This window comes from Mobula birostris, chromosome 7, assembly GCF_030028105.1.
Source record: "Mobula birostris isolate sMobBir1 chromosome 7, sMobBir1.hap1, whole genome shotgun sequence".
NCBI classification, from domain to species: Eukaryota; Metazoa; Chordata; class Chondrichthyes; order Myliobatiformes; family Myliobatidae; genus Mobula; species Mobula birostris.
In genome coordinates this window covers 114736516-114758697 of record NC_092376.1, presented here as the reverse complement: position 1 = coordinate 114758697, position 22182 = coordinate 114736516, and the positions used below count along the sequence as shown (strand labels likewise).

General features: G+C 40.6%; 1 protein-coding gene across 1 annotated transcript; it reads right to left on the bottom strand.

Moving 5' to 3' along the window:
* Positions 1 to 1487: 1487 nt before the first annotated feature.
* Positions 1488 to 21523, bottom strand: LOC140200956 (homeodomain-interacting protein kinase 4-like). Its single transcript, XM_072264599.1, has 3 exons — positions 21007 to 21523; positions 15352 to 15945; positions 1488 to 1654 (listed from the first exon to the last, which is right to left on the bottom strand). The coding sequence occupies exons 1-3, from the start codon at positions 21521 to 21523 to the stop codon at positions 1488 to 1490; spliced, it is 1278 nt and encodes a 425-aa protein (XP_072120700.1).
* Positions 21524 to 22182: the final 659 nt, after the last annotated feature.

Below are 22182 nucleotides of genomic sequence, written 5' to 3'. Positions count from 1 at the left end.
AGGCCCATTCCTGCAAAGAACTGAATTCAGAGTGTAACTCTGGGTCAAGGTCTTCAAGAGAACCTTGGAAAGGAAAATAAAGAGATATCAAAGATAGAAATGGAGCTGTTTCCAAAGATGCAAGCAAAGGAGTTGCCTTTTAGTGCCATCATAACTTCGCACTGCCCCTCCATTCATGGTAGAGAGGTCCGTGAAACCGCGGGGGGGGGGGGGAGGGTTGATGAGTGGAAGAGGACCAACAAGGTCCATGCTGACATGAACAAACCTTCACTCAGGGACCTCAGAAGGCAAAGGTGCCAATGGTGCCTGAACATGACGGTTAATTTTTGCCTGCTGGCACTCCACACAGTCTGCAGTCCAATCATACATGTCCTTTCTAAGGCCATGCCACACAAACTTTAGTGCAACCAGTTTCCATGAGGCTTTCCGGCCCATATGCAAGAGGCCATGTATGGAGTTAAAAACAGTCCGTCTCCAGTGTGCAAGCAAAGGCAAGTGGTTGAGACATCACACAGGAGAGAAATCCCAGCTTCTCCGAACTTAATGTCAGCCAACTACAGGCCCGTGACTGCTGTTCGGTAAGCCTGGGCGTCTGGGTCAGTAGCTTGGCCGGCTGTCATACTGGCATAGTCAACCCCTATGTGTACGGCCTCAACAGAAGGCTCAAAAAGTGCATGGAGATGAGCTACGTGTTCAGATTTGGACGCTCTGGCAACAAGTATGTCATCCAGGTAAACAAACAGAAAATCTAAGTCTCTTAATACAGAGTCCATCATCTGTTGGAAAGTTGTGCTGCATTTTTCAGCCCAAACAGCATGCAGAAAAGCTCAAAGTCGGTGGGGGGAGATTGCGGGGTTGCAGGGGAAATAGGTTATCACAGCCATTTTGGGAATGTCCTCTGAGCACACAGGCACCTGATGGTAGCCCCTAACTACAAACGTTTGTAGATAGACTTTGGAAAAAAATTAACTTTCTGGCTAAACATTTCAAAAAGTCTTGGATGTGTGGGAACAAGTAACAATCGAGGATGGTGGCTTCCTTAAGGCATCAGTAATCATCAAGTGGTCGGCAACCTCTGTCGGACTTAGGGACCATATGGAGAGATGAAGTCCAGGGGCTATTCAACCCGTGTACAAATGCCAAGTTTTCCCATGTTGGCAAACTCAGCTTTAGCAGTTGCCAACTTTTCTGGTTCCAGTCTAAGCACGGGGGGCACGGACTGGTGGGCCAGTTGTAGAAATGTGGTGCTTGACCCCATGTTTTGCGACTGTAGTGGATAATGTGAGCTAGGTGAGATCTGAGAATTCGCCCAGCAGTCGAGTAAACTCACATGCGGCGGAGCACGTGCTTGATTGAGTTGTTGTGGGGAACTTACTAGGGGGCAGGGTAATGACTCAAAGTCCTTGACATCCACAAGCCGACGGTTCTTAAGATCAACTAACGGTCCTTGGGCATAGGAAATCTGCACCAAGCCAAGTCTAGGCACTCTAGCCAGGGCGAAGTCCCATGTGCAACATCACCCACTGAAGCAGAGCATCACCCGTCGTGTCCCATAAGTCTGGCTCCTGCTGCCATTGGTGGCCTTCGTCGCTCTTTGCCTTCTCATCAGAAGTCGATGCCGGCAGCGCACCCATCTCACACAGGTCGTGTCGCCCTGAAAGGGTGTGCATAGTGAACAGTAGACGGCCCCGACAGCTGGAACCCACGCTGTTCACAGACCTCTGATGTCCCGATGCACTGGCACTGTCGAAGCTGCAAGGCAGTTGGCACATCCTAGTGTCTGTACTGAAGTGAGTGTGGTAAAAACACAGGCTCGCCATTGTCTGTTTCACAGCTGCTGGTGTCCTTACGTTGGGGGCCTTGCTGACTGGCTTATCGAGGTAGGGTAAAGGGGAGGAATTATGAACCACCATCTGGATGATAGGATGACTATCAATCATTTTAGCGGACTCTCTATAGTACTTCAAGGGTGCATTAGCAAGGGCTATGTAAACTTGATCAGGCATTTGACGCATGAAGAGTTCTTTGTAATAGAACAAGGATGGTGATTTCCCAGGGGAGACGGTATGTGGTCCATTAGCTCTGATAGCTTACCTTTGCCAAGGCCGGGCAAGCAGAGCAACTGTTTGGCATGCTCAGACTCTGATAGTCCAGAAGTCTATAAAAGGTGAATTTTCAGCGATAGGTATTTATTGTATTTAGGTAGGTGTTCAAGTAAACTCAACACTCTTGCAGACATGGAGTTGCTGAGCAACACCACCAATTAGAAATATTTGGTGTTGTCAGCAGAGATTTCTCACAGTGTACATTGGGCTTTGGGCTATTACAGCATTTTGCTGAAAAACGCCAGCAGTTTCAAAGCCACTGCATAGGTCGACATGTTCAATAATCGGAATTGTTCTAGAGTATCGGGGTCACCAATGTAGGTTTTCACAAGTAAAAAAGGTAAAGGCATCTTATGTTTAAGAACCGTAGCAACTCATTTATTGTACTCGAAACACTGAACAGAAAGCGCAGAGAAAGTACTTTACATAATTACATCATCATACCAGACCAGTCTCTTAAAGTGAACCCAAGATAGCTTTGAACTATGTATGCTTTTACTAATTATATTCCCTATATGTATAACACCATTGCATCAGACATTTGTGTCTGAGAAGTACCTCATTGGCTTCCACTGATATTACCTTTGTCGTAGCAAGAATATCAACATCTTCAGCTCACCCTTGGGCAGCTACCTGCAGAGGAGGTCTACCTCTAACTGCCAGAGCAGTTTCTCCAACTTCCAGTAATTTCCTCCTCTTCCCTTCCTCTATCCCTATTTCACTCTGCCCCCTCCCCCAGCTCCTCATGGTTCCGCCTCCTTCTTCTACCACCCATTGTTTTCAGGGCTATGACATCAATGCTTCCCCTCCCCCACCCCTTTGTCTTTCAAATTACTGGTCTTTCAACTGAAGCTACAAGCATTCTTCAAATCCTTCCCCATCTTTCTTTCTTCAGTCCTGATGAAGGGTTCTGGCCCGAAACGTCGACTCATCATTTCTAACTGATGCTGCCCGACCTGCTAAGTTCATCCAGAGTACTGAAAGTGTTCCTGCGCTAAATGCCTGGACACCTGACTCCCAAAACTTTTTCCAATCTTCAGGATGCCTGTCGTGACCGTGAAGAATATTGCCCACCTGGGAGAACAAGTGCAACTCCAATGAAGTTCAAGGACCTCAACACCATCTGTGAAGGAACATCCTATTTGTGCATCCCACCTCTCAACCGCCCAACGGCTACTGCAACTCAGTCATGTTCTTAAGGGCAGTTATAATAAATGCTGGGTTTGCCAATGGATGAATTAAAAAAGTAAATGACAAATAAAAGCATGAGCAAATGGGACCTGTTTTAAGTTTCACAGCCTGGACAGATTTTTAGGAGGAATGTTGAAAAGCATTCTTGGAAGGACTCCTAAATAACTGCAGCAAATGGAATCTTTACGCAGTGCCTAACACTTGAGATGATGTCAAAAATCTAGGCCAGCTTGTTTGGAAGGGACAACGAACATAAAATGGATTCCGCATTCTCCAATGTATGCAAAGATTCACACGCTGAAAACCAGCCACCAGTAAAAATCAAGCAGAAAACTATCAGGGATAATAGCCAATTTATTTTTAGCAATGTTAACATCCACACACACTCAAGCACGTGTATATAGTCATTGAATACCTTGTTGTGATATTTATATTAAAAACTGTATTAATCTTTTGAAGCTAAATATGAGAGGCTTTCAAACTCAAAATAAAGACATTGATATGAGTGGATTAAAAACAATAAAATGCCTTCTCCTACTCAAAACCCACATAGTCCTTCTTACTTATACTCAAAGTTGGGTAGTTTCTTCTTGTCTTGTGTTCCAGTTTCTTTGCTTGCTAATAATCTGGCCTGTTTTGGTTAAAAAAATGTATCTAAAATTACTCTATCTTTAGAAAGAACTATAATTTTCATTCAATACCACAGAAATCTTTGATTATAATCAATTGTGCTATAATTACTTGGCTATTACAGAAGGATTTCTCATCCTTCTTGGCTTTTGCTTTAACCAAAATGAGAAAGTGTGTTTGTAGGTCTTGTTTCACCAGGTGGGAGCAAAAGAACAATACTTTTAATAAACTCTTGATGATTAAGCTTAGTCACTCTGTGAACATGCTTCCATTTTATTTGGAACCGTGTAAAACAATGGCCCCACCAGAATCTACAATTACAATAGAGGTACTTTCAGTTAATAGGAAAATGCATGATTGTGATAGCACCGGCAATGGAAAGACCCAAGATGACTGATTTCTAGTGAGTGCTAATTTCCCAATTCTTTTAATGGTCTTGTAAACCAAATAAGATCATAATCTTTGGTGGCTATGATCCATCGGATACACAATTTTTCTTGTTCCATGTTGTTTTTCTTTGAATAGTGCCTTGGAAATATTGTGCCTTCACCATAGAAACAAGAGTGCATTCATGGTGGCAAACCTGCCACTTCTTTGGCCTATAGCTAGTGGCCAAAGCTTTTAAAGCACTCTTTGAAGATACCACCACGTTTTAAAGCTTATCGTAAGCACTGCTTCATTACCATCACTGAATGCAGCATTGGTTTTAGTAGTTGAATCTCCCTCACCATCTTTTGGCTCCTCTCTTTCATGAATTGCTTTGGGTGGCCATTGAAAGTTTTGATGATCTGAATTTCACTCTCCCCTTTCTTGGTGCTAAATTAAAAAAATAATAAAATCTGAATTACAGCATAAGGTTATAAATCATTTCCTTGTGGTACGGGTTTTACAGAACACCATCATCCTACCCAGTCTTATAGATACCAACCTGAATTTAAATCAACCTAAGAGATACCAATAAAACAATCTACTCCCAGTATCATCTCTTTCAGATCATGTGATCATGAACTGAAGCTAGTGGAAGGGAGCAGCTGGCATGAATTGCACTGCATGGTTATAGTACTCACAGGTTCTAACCAGCCATTGAATAGTTTTCAGTACCAATCATAAGGCCCCAATTTCCTAATGGTTAAAGAGCAAAGGAAGCAATAATGGTATAAAGATAAATTTGCTAAAAGCTCATCCATATTTATAGTTCTCAGATGGACTGTACTCCAGCTTTGCTTCTTTTTATTCCATAGCAGTACTACCTCACTTATAAAAAACTGTAGATCTGCACAATGTAGACAAGCACAATGTTCCCTCTATGCTGCGTGGGTTTCTGGCCACACAGTAACTGAAATGCTCTCACACACATAGCCTTTGTTACTGCACATCTGGAATTTTTAAAATATAAAATCAAGTCTATGTTAATATCATTGTGAAATATCCTGTAATTAATTATGTGTTAATGAATATAATCCATAAATTTTCTGAATAAAAATTGTACCACACCTTTACTTTAAAACATTTTAGAGCTTCAGTGTATTTACATTGACAGTTCTATTACAAATTGCAACAAAACACACAGAATGGAAGTTGGTAGCTCATTGCTAATAAGCTGCCGGCCCTACTGAACGCTGACACTGTCTAGTCAAAACATTTTACTTTTATCATTGTGCCTATCAGTTGCTCTGACTGTCTGACATCATTTACTTGTGTTGTGAGATGTGGTTTGTGTTTGTTTGATGTGCAAAAAAAAATCTTTTAAAGTACTGCAGAATTTTCAGGCTGTGTAAAAATTTCTTGTTCAGAACAATGGTTGCTCCGCTCAGCTGTAAAATAAAATTAGAGGGAACGTTTGTCACAAGTCTTTAAGTCTACTGCCATTCATGATCTTGTACTCATTCATGTAAATAACTCAAACTCTGAATGCCAACCTTTATTCTGTTTTAAACCATACTCACCTATACTGTCATCTTAGATATCATCCACCGGCTTCCATGCTATTAATGCTTCAAATTATAAGTTCTACAATCATCCATAAAACTCCTCAATACCTGCCTTCACTCTTCATAGAACATTTGGTTTTACATCCAACTTGAAGGTCTTCTAGATGTTTTGCCCAAACATGACCCAGTTTCTTTTTTGTAACTTCCTCCAAAACATTTTTGCTTTGCCTTTAAAAGGTTTTTTTTAACCTAATAGCCAGGTATTCCAGCAAACTAGAAAGGGAAATTGGAGATAGCAAGTGCAGGAAAGGAACAATCTTCACTGAAGGAGAATTGATATACTGCACCTCTAAAATGAGCCAATCCCTTGGATACACACAATCTGCAATGTAAGTATGAGTTATTCCATCTTGCTGCATTCTATGAGAAAATTTGAAACATTTTACCTTGAAGAACGTTACAATCACATGAAGTGGCAACGAGTATACTTCAAAATTCTTGCAATAGAGCACTTGGCATATCTTGTGGAATTGGATAACTGCAAGCCTTTTGTTTTTTGGCATTGTTAAAAGGCTTAATGAGATTGCATCAGCGCTTTGTGTTAACCTGTATCGTCAGTAGTGCTGTTATTGGCACAACAATTAAATAATGGTTTTGAGTCTTGGGTCAGCAAAAATAGCAGCAAATCTGGCTGTGCAAGTACCCTGGTTAAATCATTTATCATAGCCCTTAGCAAATTTGGGATACACTAGAAATGAAGAAAAAGAACAATGATGGACCTTGCATTTGATAACTAAACAACAACCTTGATAGGAAGTGTGTACATTCCAAAGAACGACTAGGTTCATTCCCACTGCCGTGTTCCCATGTTGAGGCCTTGCCAGCAGAAATTGGTGAGTATGAGTGGAATCCAATTTTGGTTTGCGTGACTTACCAGAAGTGGCTGATGTCAAATGTATTCAAGTTGTAGCAATATTTATCTTCAGGATGAGGGAGAAAAGAAGAAAGGCTGAGAAGCCAAATGTAGAATAGTATTTGTTAAGTAGAATTATAGAAGTTTGTGCAGAAAACAACTGAGCTGTGTGTTTGAAATGGTGACATCTTATGCACTGATTCTTCTTATACTTAAATAGTTTATTCACTCCACACTCTGTCTCACTATAGCTTTGAGCATGAAATAATGTGACAAAAATCATAGGCATGGCCTTAGTATTACAATGGAGTAAAGGGAATTACAGAGGCACGAGGGAGGAGCTGGCCAAAATTAATTGGAAGGGAACACTAGTAGGGATGATGGCACAGCAGCAATGGCTGGCCTTTCTTGCAGCAATTGAGAAGGAGCAGGATTGGTAAATTCCACAGAAGTATTCTAAAGGCAGGGTGATGTAACCGTGGCTGACAAACCAACATAAAAGACAAAAAGAGGGCATATAACAGAGCAAAAATTAATGGGAAGTTAGAGGACTGGAAAGCTTTTAAAAACCAACAGAAGTCAACCAAAAAGGTCATAAAGAAGGAAAAGATGGAATACAAAAGTAAGTTAGCCAATAATATTAAAGAGGATACAAAAAGTTTCTTCAGATATATAAATACATTTCCTAATAGTCCTGATAAGAACGTATTCGATGAAATTCTTAATATGAAATCATTTTATAATGGTTCAATATCCAATATTTATGATATGTTGTTGGAAATGAAAAATGATTCTTTAGACAAAATCAAAAATCTTTCGGAACAAGATTTCAATTTCTGAAGAAACTTGGAATGAAATTTTTAAATTGGTTACTACTTCATCATTATGTGTTCGTCATTCCCTCCAACAATTTAAAGTGGTCCATAGGGCTTATAAGTTATCTCATTTTTATATGGATATATCTCCCTATTGTGATAGGTGTAACAATGGAGAAGCTTCATTTATTCATATGTTTTGGACATGTCCAAGTCTTGGAAAATATTGGAAGGAAGTATTCCAAACTTTTTCTGTACTCTTTAAAGTAAATTTTAAGCCTAATCCTTTGACTGCCCTACTTGGTGTTGTTGGGAGGAAAGATATCATTCCGAAGACATCTGGTCTGCACATTCTGGCTTTTATCTCTCTAACGGCTAGGAGGGCGCTTTTGTTTAAATGGAAGGATGCTGTTCCGCCTAATCATGCTCAGTGGTTACGGGGTGTTATGGCATTCCTAAATTTAGAAAAGATTCACTGTTCAATTTCTGAATCTAATCAAGATTTTCAAAATTTGTGCGGGCTGTTTTAAGATTATTTTCATAATCTTTGACTTCTCGTTAAAGTACAGAAGTTGGTTAATAGCATATTTTATTATCTGATAAGGTTTTTTTTCTTTTTTTTCCCCAAACAGCTTCGACTTTGGTAGTGGGTATAGATCGTTTTTTTATATAAAATTATTTATATTCTAATATACAAATTAATCTAATTTATATGAATATAGAGTAAGGAGTTCGTTAATGTGATTCAATATACTGTATCTGATATTATTATATTTTTTCTTTTGTTTATAATATGTATTCTCTTGGACTCTGTATTCTTCTATATAGAAATCAATAAAAATATTGAAAAAGAAAGGTATATAAAGTGTAAAAGAGAGGTGAGAGTAGATATTGAACTGCTGGAAAATGATATTAGAGGGGTAGTAATGGGGGAACAAGGAAATGGTGGACAAACTAAATAAGTATTTTGATCAGTCTTCATTGTGGAAGACACTAGCAGTATGTCGGAAGTTTGAGAGTGTCAGGGGACAGAAGTATGTTAAGTTGTCATTACCAGGGAGAAGCTGCTTGGGATTCTGAAGGTAGATGAGTCACCTGGACTAGGTGGACTATATCCCAGGGTTCTAAAGGAGGTGGCTGAAGAGATTGTGGAGGCATTGGTAATGATCCTTCAAAAATCACTAGATTCTGGCATGGTTCCTGATGAATGGAAAATTGTATATGTCACTCCAGTCTTGAGAGAGGCAGAGTTTAGGATAATAGGCCAGTTGGTCTGATCTCAGTGGTTGGGAAGATGTTGGAGTTGATTGTTAAGGATATGGTTTCAGGATACTTGGAGGCACATGATAAAATAGACCATAGTCAGCATGGCTTTCTTAAGAGAATATCTTCTCTGACAGACTTGATGGAATTCTTTGAAGAAATATCAAGCAGGGAAGACAAAGGAGAATCGGTGGATGCTGTGTACTTGGATTTTCAGAAGGCCTTTGACAAGGTGCCACATATAAGACCCCATGGTATTACAAGAAAGTGCATTAGCCAACTGGCAGTGGGAATAAAGGAAGCCATTTTCGGTTGGCCGCAGGTGACAAATGGTGATCCACAGATGTCTGTTTTGGGACCGCATCTCTTTATGTTATATGACAATAATTTGAATGACAGAATTGATAGTTTTGTGGCCAAGCTTGCAGATTAATCAAAGGTAGGTGGAGGGGCAGAGAGTTTACAGAAGGGCTCAGACAGATTAGGAGAATGGGCAAAGAAGAGGCAGTTGGAGTATAGTGTCGGGAAGAGTATAGTCATGCACTTCGATAGAAGAAATAAAAGTGCAAGCTATTTTCTGAATGGAAAGAAAATTTTAAAAATCTGAGGTACAAAAGGACTTGGGGGTCCTTAAGCAGGATTCCCTAAATGTTAATTTGCAGGTTGAGTTGGTGGTGAGGAAGGCAAATGCAATGTTAGCATTCATTTTGAGAAGAATGGAATATAAATGCAAGGATGTAATACTGAGACTTTATAAAGCACCGATGAGGCCTTCCTTGGAGCATTGTGAACAGTCTTGGGTTTCCTATGTAAGAAAGGATGTGCTGACGTTGGAGAGGGTTCAAAGGAGATTCACACTAAGAATTCCAGGATTTAAAGTCTTATATGAGGAGTGGTTAATGGCTCTGAGCCTGTACTCACCGTAATTCAGAAGAATGAGGGGGATCTCATTGAAAGGACTCGATAGAATGGATGTGGAGAGGCTGTTTCCTATGGTGGGGGAGTCTAAGACCAGAGGACACGGCCTCAGAATAGAGATGTCCATTTAGAATGGAGATGAGGAGGAATTTCTTTAGTTAGAGAGTGGAGAGTCTGTGGAATTTGTTGCCAAAGGCAGTTGAGGAGGTCAAGTCATTGTGTATATCTAAGGCAGAGGTTGATTACCCAGGGCATGGAGGGATATGGGGAGAAGACAGGAAATTGGTGCTGAGAGGGAAATGGATCAGCCATGATGAAATAGCGGAGTGGACTTGATGGGCCAAATGGCCTAATTCTGCTCCAATATCTTATCATCTTGTGGTCTTAAGTTGGGTTTGCAGCCTTCAAGTGTCCTTTCCGTAGTAAGGAATGACATGGAAAAGCTCATTTTAAAATTTAAAGCTAACATTTTCATTAACTCATGTCAGAGCTGTATCAAACTTGATATGGTTATAATTATTCCTTAACTACCGGTGCCGAGTAAAACATTCCAAGGACTCACCTCCTGCTCTCTCTATAATTGTCCCTTCTGTACACTTATTGACTATTATTCTGTAAGCTAACATTGATCGGTTTTGGTGTGATTAGTGTTGAATTCCATACATACTCTCTTTTTTTGACACTTTTTCATGTTCTGCCTTACTTAAACCAGGATCGTTTTCCTACGGATTCTTCATTTACAGTAAAAGAAATGGCTTCTCTAAATCTTTCATTCCCAAATCTATTCTTACCTTTTCCTTCTTTAGTAGTGTCAGAGTTATGCTTGAGTCGTTCTTTTTCAGTTAGGGGAAAGGATGGTGTACTTTCAGGCCAGGTGCTGTGATTTCGTATGTTCCATTGTGGATGGAGATGTCCACCTTGTTCATGTTCGTATGTCACAGTCTGTGCTTTTAGAACTGGCACAGAAGGATCAGTTTCCTTTGGCTGGTCACTTGCTGTTGGTCTCCTTGTTCTAGACCACATCCGTCCAAGCAACTTAATTGCATTATGCATTGGTTGTCTATGAGTTACTGCCCGCCTGTAACTGCTCACATTTTTATCATTTGTCACTGGAGAAGATTTCGTGTTGTCAACCTGTTTGGAGGTAAGAGTTGACAATGTTCATTACAGTAACCAGAATGAGATTTGGTCAATTGTATATAAAAGGGACAAGTAAAGCAGGTAAATAATACAACAAAAGCCAAGGGATGAAATAGAAGGCACTAAAAACACAACTTTGACAAAATTGAACGTATTCCTTACATTGGACTGCAATTCCCTATTGATAATTAGCTGTTTCCCTATCCACGGGTGTTGCCTGGCTTGCTGAATGCTACCAGCATTTTCTGCTTTTATTTGAGATTGAGCATCTGTAGTTTTCTAAATTTGATTCCTTCCTAGCATTGACTTAACATTTTATTTAAGAGATAAGAAACGTGCAGCCACCCTGACGAGACCTGCCTGGAATGGTAAGGAGTCGAGGATTTTCATCCAGTCATTAATTAAATGAATGTTCTGTACTTGGTGGTAGGCTGTAATGTATGCTCACTGAGTTACTTTGCACTTGCACCCTAGCATCTGTGATATTGGGATAGTTGTTTGTATTCTCTTGCTTAAAGGAGTCAAAGTAGCATCTTTAGATTTTCCTAGCAACAAGGTGGAGGCCACCTTTTATACCAATTCAAACCCCCTTCCATTTCTTATCCAACAGACATATTTGATATTTTGATTGATCCCTTATGTCAAAAACTCAGTTACTACATTAGAACAATGACAGTATGTCAGAGATACTTCATTTGTCTGTAAATCACCTTGGAGCATCCTAAGGCTGTGAAAAGTGAAATATATGTTCAGTAGCCACTTTATTACGTACCTCCTGTACCAAGTCAATTAGCCATTGAGTGTATGTTTATGGTCTCCTGTTACTGTAGCCCATCTGCATCAAGGTTCGATGTGTTGTGTGTTCAGAGGTGCTCTTCTGCACACCACCGTTGTAACGTGTACTTATTTGAGTTGCTGTCGCCTTCCTGTCAGCTATAATAAATCTGGCCATTTTCCTCTGACCTCTCGCATTAACCCATAGAAGTGCTACACATTGGATGTTTTTTTTTGTTTTTTGCACCATTCTCTGTAAACTCTAGATACTGCTGTGCATGAAAATCTGAGGAGATCAGCAGTTTCTGAGATAATCAAACCATCTCATCCGGTGCCAAAAATCATTCCACAGTCAAAGTTACTTAGATCACATTTCTTCAAACATTATGATATTTGCTCTAAACAGCAACTGAATCTCTTGACCATGCCTGCATGTTGTTGCCACGTGGTTGCCTGATTAGATTTTTGCATCAACCAGCAGGTGTACAGCTGTACCTAGCAAAATGGCCACTGAGTATAACTGCTGGTGTCCAGTGATTGCAGTGTGTACTATTCACAGAATGAGCAACAGTGACTAATTTAGGCCTCTCCTACAGGGCCTCATAGCCCCCACAATCTCTACCACCAGGGCAGAAAAGATGCAGTTATCAATGCACCACCCTCTGCAGATTCCCCTCCCAGTTGCGTGGCATCCTGACTTGGAAATATACTGCCTGGCCTGCTGAGTTCCTCCAGCATTTTGTGTGAGCTTCTTTGGAAGTATATTGCCTGTCCTCCTTCATCACTGAGTTTTAATCTGGGAACTTCATGCCTGAGAATACTGCTGGGACACCATCACAAGCAGTGCAGCAGCTTAAAAAGGCGGCTTACCAACACCACCGCAAGGGCATTTAGGGATAAGAAATAAATTTCAGATTTACCAGTGATGCCCACTTTCGAAAGGTATGGTGAAGGCAGGTGGAGGAATGCCTACAAGATGACTTTGAATCGGTGGACTGGACAGTATTCAGGGATTCATATTCAAATCCGAATGAATGCATTGGAGTTGTCACTGCTTTCATCAAGGCCTGCGTGGATGAGTGTGTGCCTTCGAGGACACACCAGACATTCCCAAACCAAAAGTCATGGATGAACCAAGAGAATCGCATTCTGCTGAAGGCTGGGTCTGAGATGTTCAAGACCGGAGATACAGAACTATACCAGAAGCCCAGGAATGATCTTGGAAGGCTATTTTAAGAGCAAATAAATAATTCACATTGAAGTTAGGGGTGGAAACGGATGCACATAAGCGCTGGCAGGGTTCAGAGGCCATTACTTCTTACAAGGTGAAATCTAACATCATGAATGGCTTTGATGTTTCACTCCCAGATGAGCTCGATAGCTTTTATCCACGCTTTGAAAGGGAGAACGAAACTGCACCTGAGCAAATCCCTGCAGCATCTGCAACCCTGTCATCTCTGTCTTGGAGCCTGGTCCAGCATCAAGGGCATCTTCAAAAAGCAATGCCTCCAAAAGGTGGCATCCATCATAAAGCACCACCATCACACTGGACATGACCTCCTCACATCGCTACCATCAGGGAGGAGGTACACGATCCTAAAGACACACACTCGATGTTTTCGGAACAGCTTCTTCCCCTCTGCCATCAGATTTATGATCCAACAATGAACCAACCCATGTACACTACCTCATTATTTTTTGCTCTACTCATTTAATTTACATATGTTTGTATTTCTTATTATAATTTATAGTATTTTTGTGTATGGCACTGTACTGCGGCCACAAAATGGCAATTTCATGACATATGCCATATTAAATCTGATTTGGAATCTGAGTTGACTTTCAACATAGGAAACAGAATATGTCTCTTTCACAAGATAATATATTCCCGTCTTTTTTTAAAAAGCCCGTTGTATAAAATGAGTAATTCATAACATTCCCAACGGAGTGAGAACAAATGTGGTTACTCTTGACGCAGGAAACATTTCTTTGCAAGTTCCTGCCACTGCCATGTTTTCTTGGAGTTTCACTTTGTAGAGGATATAAAGAGGCAAGGTATGAATTGCAAAACTAGGCATATGTGTGCTTGGTTTCAGACCAATCACACCAATGCAGCCTGAACAAAGTCTTGCAGGGCTTCAAAGGGATCTCCAAAGAAGATAGTAACATAGATCTTTTCTTTCCCCCCTACTCATCAAAAGTAGAACTTCATGAGGCAGGACAGAGTATGAAAGGTGAGTAAAAAAATCTTAAAATCAACAGTAGATTGTTCAGAGATTAGTGAAGCAAGAGACTGTCATGTATTTTCAACTTGCAGACCCAACATTGTTCTGAATATACAAAGTTTGCAATTGTACATAAATTTGCTGATGGCAATGTACAGCTGAAATTGGAAGGCAAACAAGAACTAATTTTCTTAATGAGCATTAAAACAAATGTATAAAAAGTGAGGTTCTAGGCCAACAAGGACACTTTCTATAGTTACTCACTATATATTGACATCACAGGCTTGCAATTATTGTCTATTTTTTATTGCATCCTGAAAGGAGAAATCAGTTGAGTGTTGACCATATTGTTGACTTGAAGTCATGTATAGTTCATTCTAAAAAAGGATGGTGAATTTTGTTTCCTGAAGGATACTATTGAACCAGCTTGGTTTATGCAATAGTACAGTAGTTGTCTTGCAGTTATCAGGCTCCAATTTAGCTGTTGAATATCAAATTCAACACCTGTCATGGTGCAATTTTGAATTTACATTGCTGAGTCAATTAGATGCTACTCTTGTTTAACAATAAAAACAGACGCCTCTGAAAGCTAGCAGGTTTTAAGACATGCAGACTCTACAGTGGGAGACTTAATTTTAGGTTATGGTAATGATTGATCACAAGCAATCCCAGAGTTCTGTGGTTTGGATAGGAACAGTGAACTTTGGATATGTTGCCCAGACATGACACTGATTCACATATACACCAGTCTATTATATTGATACTGCTATCTTGCAAAATACTGAAAATGGTTGGGCTGCATCTTTCCATGGTGGGAGAGTCTAGGAATAGAAGGCACAGCCTCAGGATAGAGGCACGCCCTTTCAAAACAGAGATATGGAGAAATTTCTTTAGCCAAAGGGTGGTGAATTTTGTGGTATTTGTTGCCACGTGCAGCTGTAGAGGCCTGGTCTTCAGGTGTATTTAAGGCAGAGATTGATAGGTTCTTGATAGGACATGGCATCAAAGGTTACGGGGAGAAGGCCAGGAAGAGAAAAAAAGGGATCAGCCATGATTGAATGGTGGAGCAGACTCGATAGGCCAGATGGCCTAATTCTGCTCCTATGTCGTATGGTCTTATGGTCTTATCAGTGGAGAGAGGTATTATTCTGATGAAGGTTCATTGATCTGAAATAATAGTTGTTATTTTCTCCAGAAATACGGCCTCACAAAAAAATCTGATGTGAATTACATCTATCTTTTCATAAAATGCTGAAACTCAGTACAGTTGAGAACTAACCTCTTTTTCAAATTCATCCATAACTGAATGATCCAAGTCACCTTCCATTGATTGTTTAATGGCTTGAGGCTTTTGGTGTACATGAACTGATTCATAATGTTGATTATTTAAATAACAACACTTTATGAAGTTTTGACAGCAATGAAAGTGACCTTCAGCTTTCTTACAGGGAGCTAAAGCTATATGGAGGGCTTGTGCTGATATATTGTAGTATTTTGTATTTTTGTATTTTGACTTGAGCTTCTGCATTGTGATAAATGGGTGCTTTAAAGCTGCACTTGCAGCAAAGCGCTGCCTTGGATCGAAAATGAGTATTTTCTTTATGAGAGCCACCATCATATACTGGTCAAACAGTTCAGCTTTCAATTCCTTATCTGGAAATATAGTTTTGGTGTTGATGGTTGCTAGCTGGTCAAGTGAATTCAGACTTCTTGTTCTGGTCTCCAGAGGATGCACCATTGTCTCTGCTTGATATTCATCTATTGATTTGAGCCTCCATTTATACATTGAATTAGGCTGACGAGCTTTTTTAAAGAAATGGTGGGTTTTGCTGGCTGCTTCCAAAATTTGATCACTCGGTAGCCCTTGTGTTTCAACAATATACCTGATCTGGTCATACTCATTGGTACCAGGATAGATGGGCCAACCAAGGTGAAGTTCTGCCATCACACAGCCGAGAGACCACATGTCCAACTTTTCAAAGAAGGGCAAGCCAAGTAAGATCTCGGGTGCTCGGTAAAATCTAGATTGGATGTATGGCCCTGTATTTTAAAAAAAAGATCCTTTGAACAAGTGTAAAAATGAATAAAATCTATCAAGTTAGTACAGAAATAAATATGTTGTTGATCAAATATTGCTTACTAAACAGAATAGTTTAAATATGTAAGCCATCTGATAACTACAGGATGTTGGGCATTGTTCTTATACCCCTAAAATAACATCACAATATCTTGGATATTTTATTAATGGATTCCGAGTCTAGTATTTTATTAACATTGGTGGTTATCATAATGCAACAATAATATTTGTGCACCCATCCTTTGGAACAGTGAAGATGTTACAATGTCTATAATATCATAACAGGAAACAAACTCTAAAAAACCAACAATCTTCAATTAGTGGCCAAAATGTATTTATTTCCAGTTGTTATCTGCGTCTCAGGGGATGGCAGAGATGACATTTTTCTCCATTGTCTTAAAAGCTGGAAGAGAGACAGAAAGGTAAGTTTGGTAACAGATGGCTTAATCCCTACAGTGATAGCCAATAATGTATCCTGCATTGTGTATGACAAGATTATAGGAACTGGGACACTGAAGAGCAAATAAGTAGGCAGATTTTGAAAAGTTGCAAAAACATGGTTGACTTCAACTTCTCTAATCTTGGTTTGCACTTCCTTAATGTATAAAGTTTAGATGGGGTAGAATTTGGTAAGTGTGTCCAGAAAGGATTTTTGACACAATATGTGGACTTCAGGAGAGGCCATACTGGATTTAGTACTAGCAATGAATCTGCTCAGGTGACAGCCCACTCAGTAGAAGGGCATTTAGAAGTTGATGACAAATACACCCTGACCTTTAGCATAAAACTAGGTAATGTTTGTGAAAGGTTCAATAAACTAGGTAAAGATTTTGTAGAAAATCATAAGGCTAGCAGGAAGGAGTTTAGGAATGAAATTAGGAGAGCCAGAAGGGGCCATGAGAAGGCTTTGGCGAGCAAGATTAAGGAAAACCCCAAGGCATTCTACAAGTATGTGAAGAGCAAGAGGATAAGATGTGAGAGAATAGGACCAATCAAGTGTGACAGTGGAAAAGTGTGTATGGAACTGGAGGAGATAGCGGAGATACTTAATGAATACTTTGCTTCAGTATTCACTATGGAAAAGGATCTTGACGATTGTAGGGATGACCTACAGTGGACTGAAAAGCTTGAGCATTTAGACATTAAGAAAGAGGATGTGGTGGAGCTTTTGGAAAGCATCAGGTTGGATAAGTCTCCGGAACTGGATGAGATGTACCCCAGGCTACTGTGGGAGGCGAGGGAGGAGATTGCTGAGCCTCTAGCAATGATCTTTGCATCACCAATAGGGATGGGAGAGGTTCCGGAGGATTGGAGGGTTGCGGATATTGTTCCCTTATTCAAAAAAGGGAGTAAGATAGTCCAGGAAATTATAGATCAGTGAGTCTTACTTCACTGATTGGTAAGTTGGTGGAAAAGATCCTGAGAGGCAGGATTAATGAACATTTGGAAAGGAAGAATATGATTAGGAATAGTCAGCATGGCTTTGTCAAAGGCAGGTCGTGCCTTAAGAGCCTAATTGAAATTTTTTGAGGATGTAACTAAACACATTGATGAAAGTAGAGCGGTAGATGCGGTGTATACGGATTTCAGCAAGGCATTTGATAAGGTACCCCATGCAAGGCTATTGAGAAAGTAAGGAGGCATGGGATCCAAGGGGACATTGTTTTGTGGATCCAGAAATGGCTTGTCCACAGAAGGCAAAGAGTGGTTGTAAATGGGCCATATTCTGCATGGAGGTCGGTGACCAGTGGAGTGCCTCAGGGTTCTGTTCTAGGACCCCTACTGTTTGTGATTTTTATAAAATGACCTGGATGAGGAAGTGAAGGGATGGGTTAGTAAATTTGCTGATGACACAAAGGTTAAGGGTGTTGTGGATAGTGTGGAGGACTGTCAGAGGTCACAGCGGGACATCAATAGGATGCAAAACTGGGCTGAGAAGTGGCAGATGGAGTTCAACCCAGATAAGTGTGAGGAGGTTTATTTTAGTAGGTCAAATATGATGGCAGAATATAGTATTAATGGCAAGATTTTTGGCAGTGTGGAGGATCAGAGGGATCTTGGGGTCCGAGTCCATAAGACACTCAAAGCTGCTGTGCAGGTTGACTCTGTGGTTAAGAAAGCATATGGTGTATGGCCTTCATCAATCATGGAATTGAGTTTAAGAGCCGAGAGATAACGTTACAGCTATCTAGGACCCTGGTCAGACCCCACTTGGAGTACTGTGCTCAGTTCTAGTCTCCTCACTACAGGAAGGATGTGGAAACTATAGAAAGGATGCAGAGGAGATTTTCAAGGATGTTGCCTGAATTGGGGAGCATGCCTTATGAGAATAGGTTGAGTGAACTTGGCCTTTTCTCCTTGGCGCAGCAGAGGATGAGAGGTGACCTGACAGAGGTGTATAAGATGATGAGAGGCATTGATCATATGGATAGTCAGAGGCTTTTTCCCAGGGCTGAAATGGCTAGCATGAGAGTGCACAGGTTTAAGGTGCTTGGTAGCAGGTACAGAGAAGATATCAGGGGTAAGTTTTTTATGCAGGGAGTAGTGAGTGCATGGAATGGGCTGCCGGCAATGGTGGTAGAGGCAGGTATGATAGGGTCTTTTAAGAGACTCCTGGATAGGTACATGGAGCTTAGAAAAATAGAGGGCTATGGGCAACCCTAGGTAATTTCTAAAGTAAGTATATGTTCGGCAAAGGGCTTGTATTGTGCTGCAGGTTTTTTATGTTTCTATGTTTCTATAGCCAAGAGCAAGGACAAGAGCAGACAGTACGGGGAAGTATCTAGTTACGGAAGGCTAACTACAATGGTATTAGGCAGAAACCTGAAGCATACACTGGGAACAGGTATTTCAGGGAAATGCACAGTAGAAATGTAGAAGTTGTTTAGGTGACACTTGCATGGGATTCTGTATAAATGTTTCCCCCTTGAGACAGAAAAAGGATGGTAGGGTGAAGGAACCGTGGTTGAAAAGAGAGATGGAACATTTGGTCAAGAGGAAGAAGGAAGTAAAAATCAGATAGAACTCTTGAGAGTTATTAGGTATCCGACAAGTAATTTCAGAAGGAATTTAAGAGCACTAGATGGGGACATGAGAAAGCCTTGGCAAGTAGGATTAGGGAAAACCCTAAGGTTTTCTGCTCGCATGTGAAGACCAGGAGGATGACTGGACTGAGAGTGGGACTGTCCAGGGATAAAGAGGGAAATGTGTCCGGAGTCAGAGGAGGTAGAGGAGGTCCTTAATGGATACTTTGCTTTACAGTTCACCAGTGAGAAGGACCTTGATGAATGCGATGTCAGCATAAGATGGACTGATGTGTTGGAACATGTTAAGGTTAAAAGAGAGGATGTTTTGGAACTTTTGAAAAATGGAAGAGGTAGCTCTCTGGGGCTGGTTGGGATATAGCCTAGATTATTACAGAAAACTAGGGAAGAGCTTACTGGGGCATTGATGATGATCTTTGCATCCTCACTGGCCACAGGAGCAGAACTAGATGATTGGAGGATGGCAAATACTGTTTTGTTATTCAAGAAACCTAATCCTGGGAATTATAAAGCAGGGAGTCTTACATCAGTGGTGGGTAAACTAATGAAGAAGATTCCTAGGAACAGAATTTAGAACATTTGGAGGGGGCACAATGGTTATTAGGGATTGTCAGCATGGCTTTGTGCGGGACAGGTTGTGCCTCCTGAGCCTGATTCAGTTTTTCGAGGAAGTGTCAAAGCACATTGATGAAGACTGCGCTGTGGTTGTGGTGTACAGTATATGCAATTTAGTAAGCCATTTGAGAAGGTTTCCCGTGGTATAGTTTCATTCAGAAAGTCATGAGGAATGAGATCCAGGTAGTAGCTGATGGAGCATTTTCTTCTCAGATGTCGGTGACCTGTGGTCTTCTGCAGGGTATCTTAGAACGCGTCCCTGCAGAAGACCACAGGTCACCAACCTTCAAGAGCAGATACTTGCTCTTAATGATTGTTATAAATAACTTGGATGAAGAAGTAGAGGTTGGATTAATGTGCTTTCAGATGACATTAAGGTTGGTGATGTTGTAGAAGGTTGTCGTAGGCTACATTGGGTTATAGACAGGAGCAGAGCTTGGTGGAGAACTTGAAGATGTATTTAAATCTGTTAAGTGCGAAGTGAATCACTTTGGAAAATTGAATGAAGGCAGAGTACGTAGTAATGGCAAGATCCTTAGCGGTGTAGAGGAACAGCAGGATCTTGGATTCCAAATCCATAGGTCCCTTAAAGTTGCCATGGAAGTTGAAACGGTGGCTTAGAATATCTTCATTATTCAGGAGATTGAGTTCAAGAGTCATGATGTAAGCTTGCAGCTCTATAAATCTCTGATTAGACTACATTTAAGAGTATTGTCTTCAATTCTGGTCACTGTATTGTAGGAAGGATGTGGAAGCTTTAGAGAGGGTGCAGAGGAGTTATTTCCAGGACGCTGCCTGGATTAGAGCACATATTTTATGAGGAAAGATTGAATAAGCTAAGACTTTTTTCTTTGGAGCAAAGAAGGATGAGAAGCAACTTGATAGATTATAAGGGGCATAGATAGAATGGACAGCCAGCATCTATTCCCAGGGCAGCAGTGGCCAATGCAAGAGGGCATCCACTGAAGGTGAGTTAAGGAAAGTTTCTGGGAGCTGTCAGAGGTAGGAATTTTTTTTAAACACAGAAAAAACTCGGTCATTCAAAATACTGCAGCTGATCCTTTATCTCAGTACCATATCCAGACTATCTCAAGTTCCACCAAGTTTTCCACCAAGAAATCCACTTACTTCCCAAACCACATTCAATAACTTAGGTTCTGTTGTCTTTTGTTGTAGAGAATCCTATAGACCCACCACCCTTCCAAGTAAAGAAATTCCTCCACAATGAAGCACCAAAGGCTTTTCCCAGTTTTAGTGAAATCCCTCAAGCTAGACCAGCCACAGCAAGAAGAAACGATTGGCCCTGGCAGAGTTAGTATATATTTATACTTGCTAATTCTACAACAAAAAAAAATGAACACTTACCTTTAAACTGCTGAATATCAGGCAATAAGCAAGCAGAGCCAAAATCAATCAGCTTTACTTTGAATGGAAATTGGGCCTTTTCAACGAGCATGATATTTTCAGGTTTGATGTCTGTGTGGACAATAGAGAGCTCCTTCAGTTTCTGCAGAGCAATCAGCACTTGCTTTGTGATGGAGCGAATATGCTTGATTGGTAGTGGAACAAATTCATTTTCCTTCTGATACTCATACAGACTTTGCTCCAGAAGTTCAAACACAAGGCAAAGCTTGGAATCATCGCTGAATGACTCAACAAACTGAACAATGCAGAACTTGTTTGAATCTACAGATTCCAACATTCTCAGTATTTTAAGCTCGCACTTGATGACCCCTTTCCGGAAATTATAGTTTTGTAATATCTTTATGGCCACATATTGACCGGAGGCCCTTTTCCAGCATTTTGTCACTTCTCCGAATGTTCCCTTTCCTAAGACAGTAATAATGTCATACTCATCAGAGTCAGAGCACAAAACAGACATCTTCAAAAGGATCCCAAATCTAACACTTCCAGTACTCAAGTAAAGCTCCACTTCATCCAACAACAGAACATGTGATATGTTCCATTTCTGTGCTTAGCTCTGTGATGCAGTAGGCATCTCACTATGACACAGGCTTGCCTGGTGACCATATGCCCAGCAACAGAACTTGGTGATCTCAGACTGTTAGTTCTTATGAGTTCCTATGGGATGGGAATCCTTTAATCGTGTGGCCATCAATATTGACAGGCTCATTCATTTATTAAGTATCCAGAAATATTGATTACATAATACAAAGTTCTCCATTTGGTAAATGGTATTCAATGGGAAATAGTACAATTCAGAAGTATTACGCAACTCTATGCAAGGATGTTTATCCAGCCTATTTTGATCTGAATAGCTCTACTGTGTGCAGATAACTCCTGGCACAACATTTACCCTGGTGTCTCTTGGTCCAAAACTTGTGGACAACATTGAGCCTGTATACCTTGCACAATTCCTCTGACCCAGATTAAATATTAAGTGTGCTTGTGACAGAGAGCAGGCAGCCATCCAGCCAGTCATTTCAGCCCGACACCCTTCACCTTTACTGCCAGTCTAAATGAAGGGTCCCCACCTGTAATGTTGACTGTTCATCTTTCTCTGTGCATGTTCCCTGACCA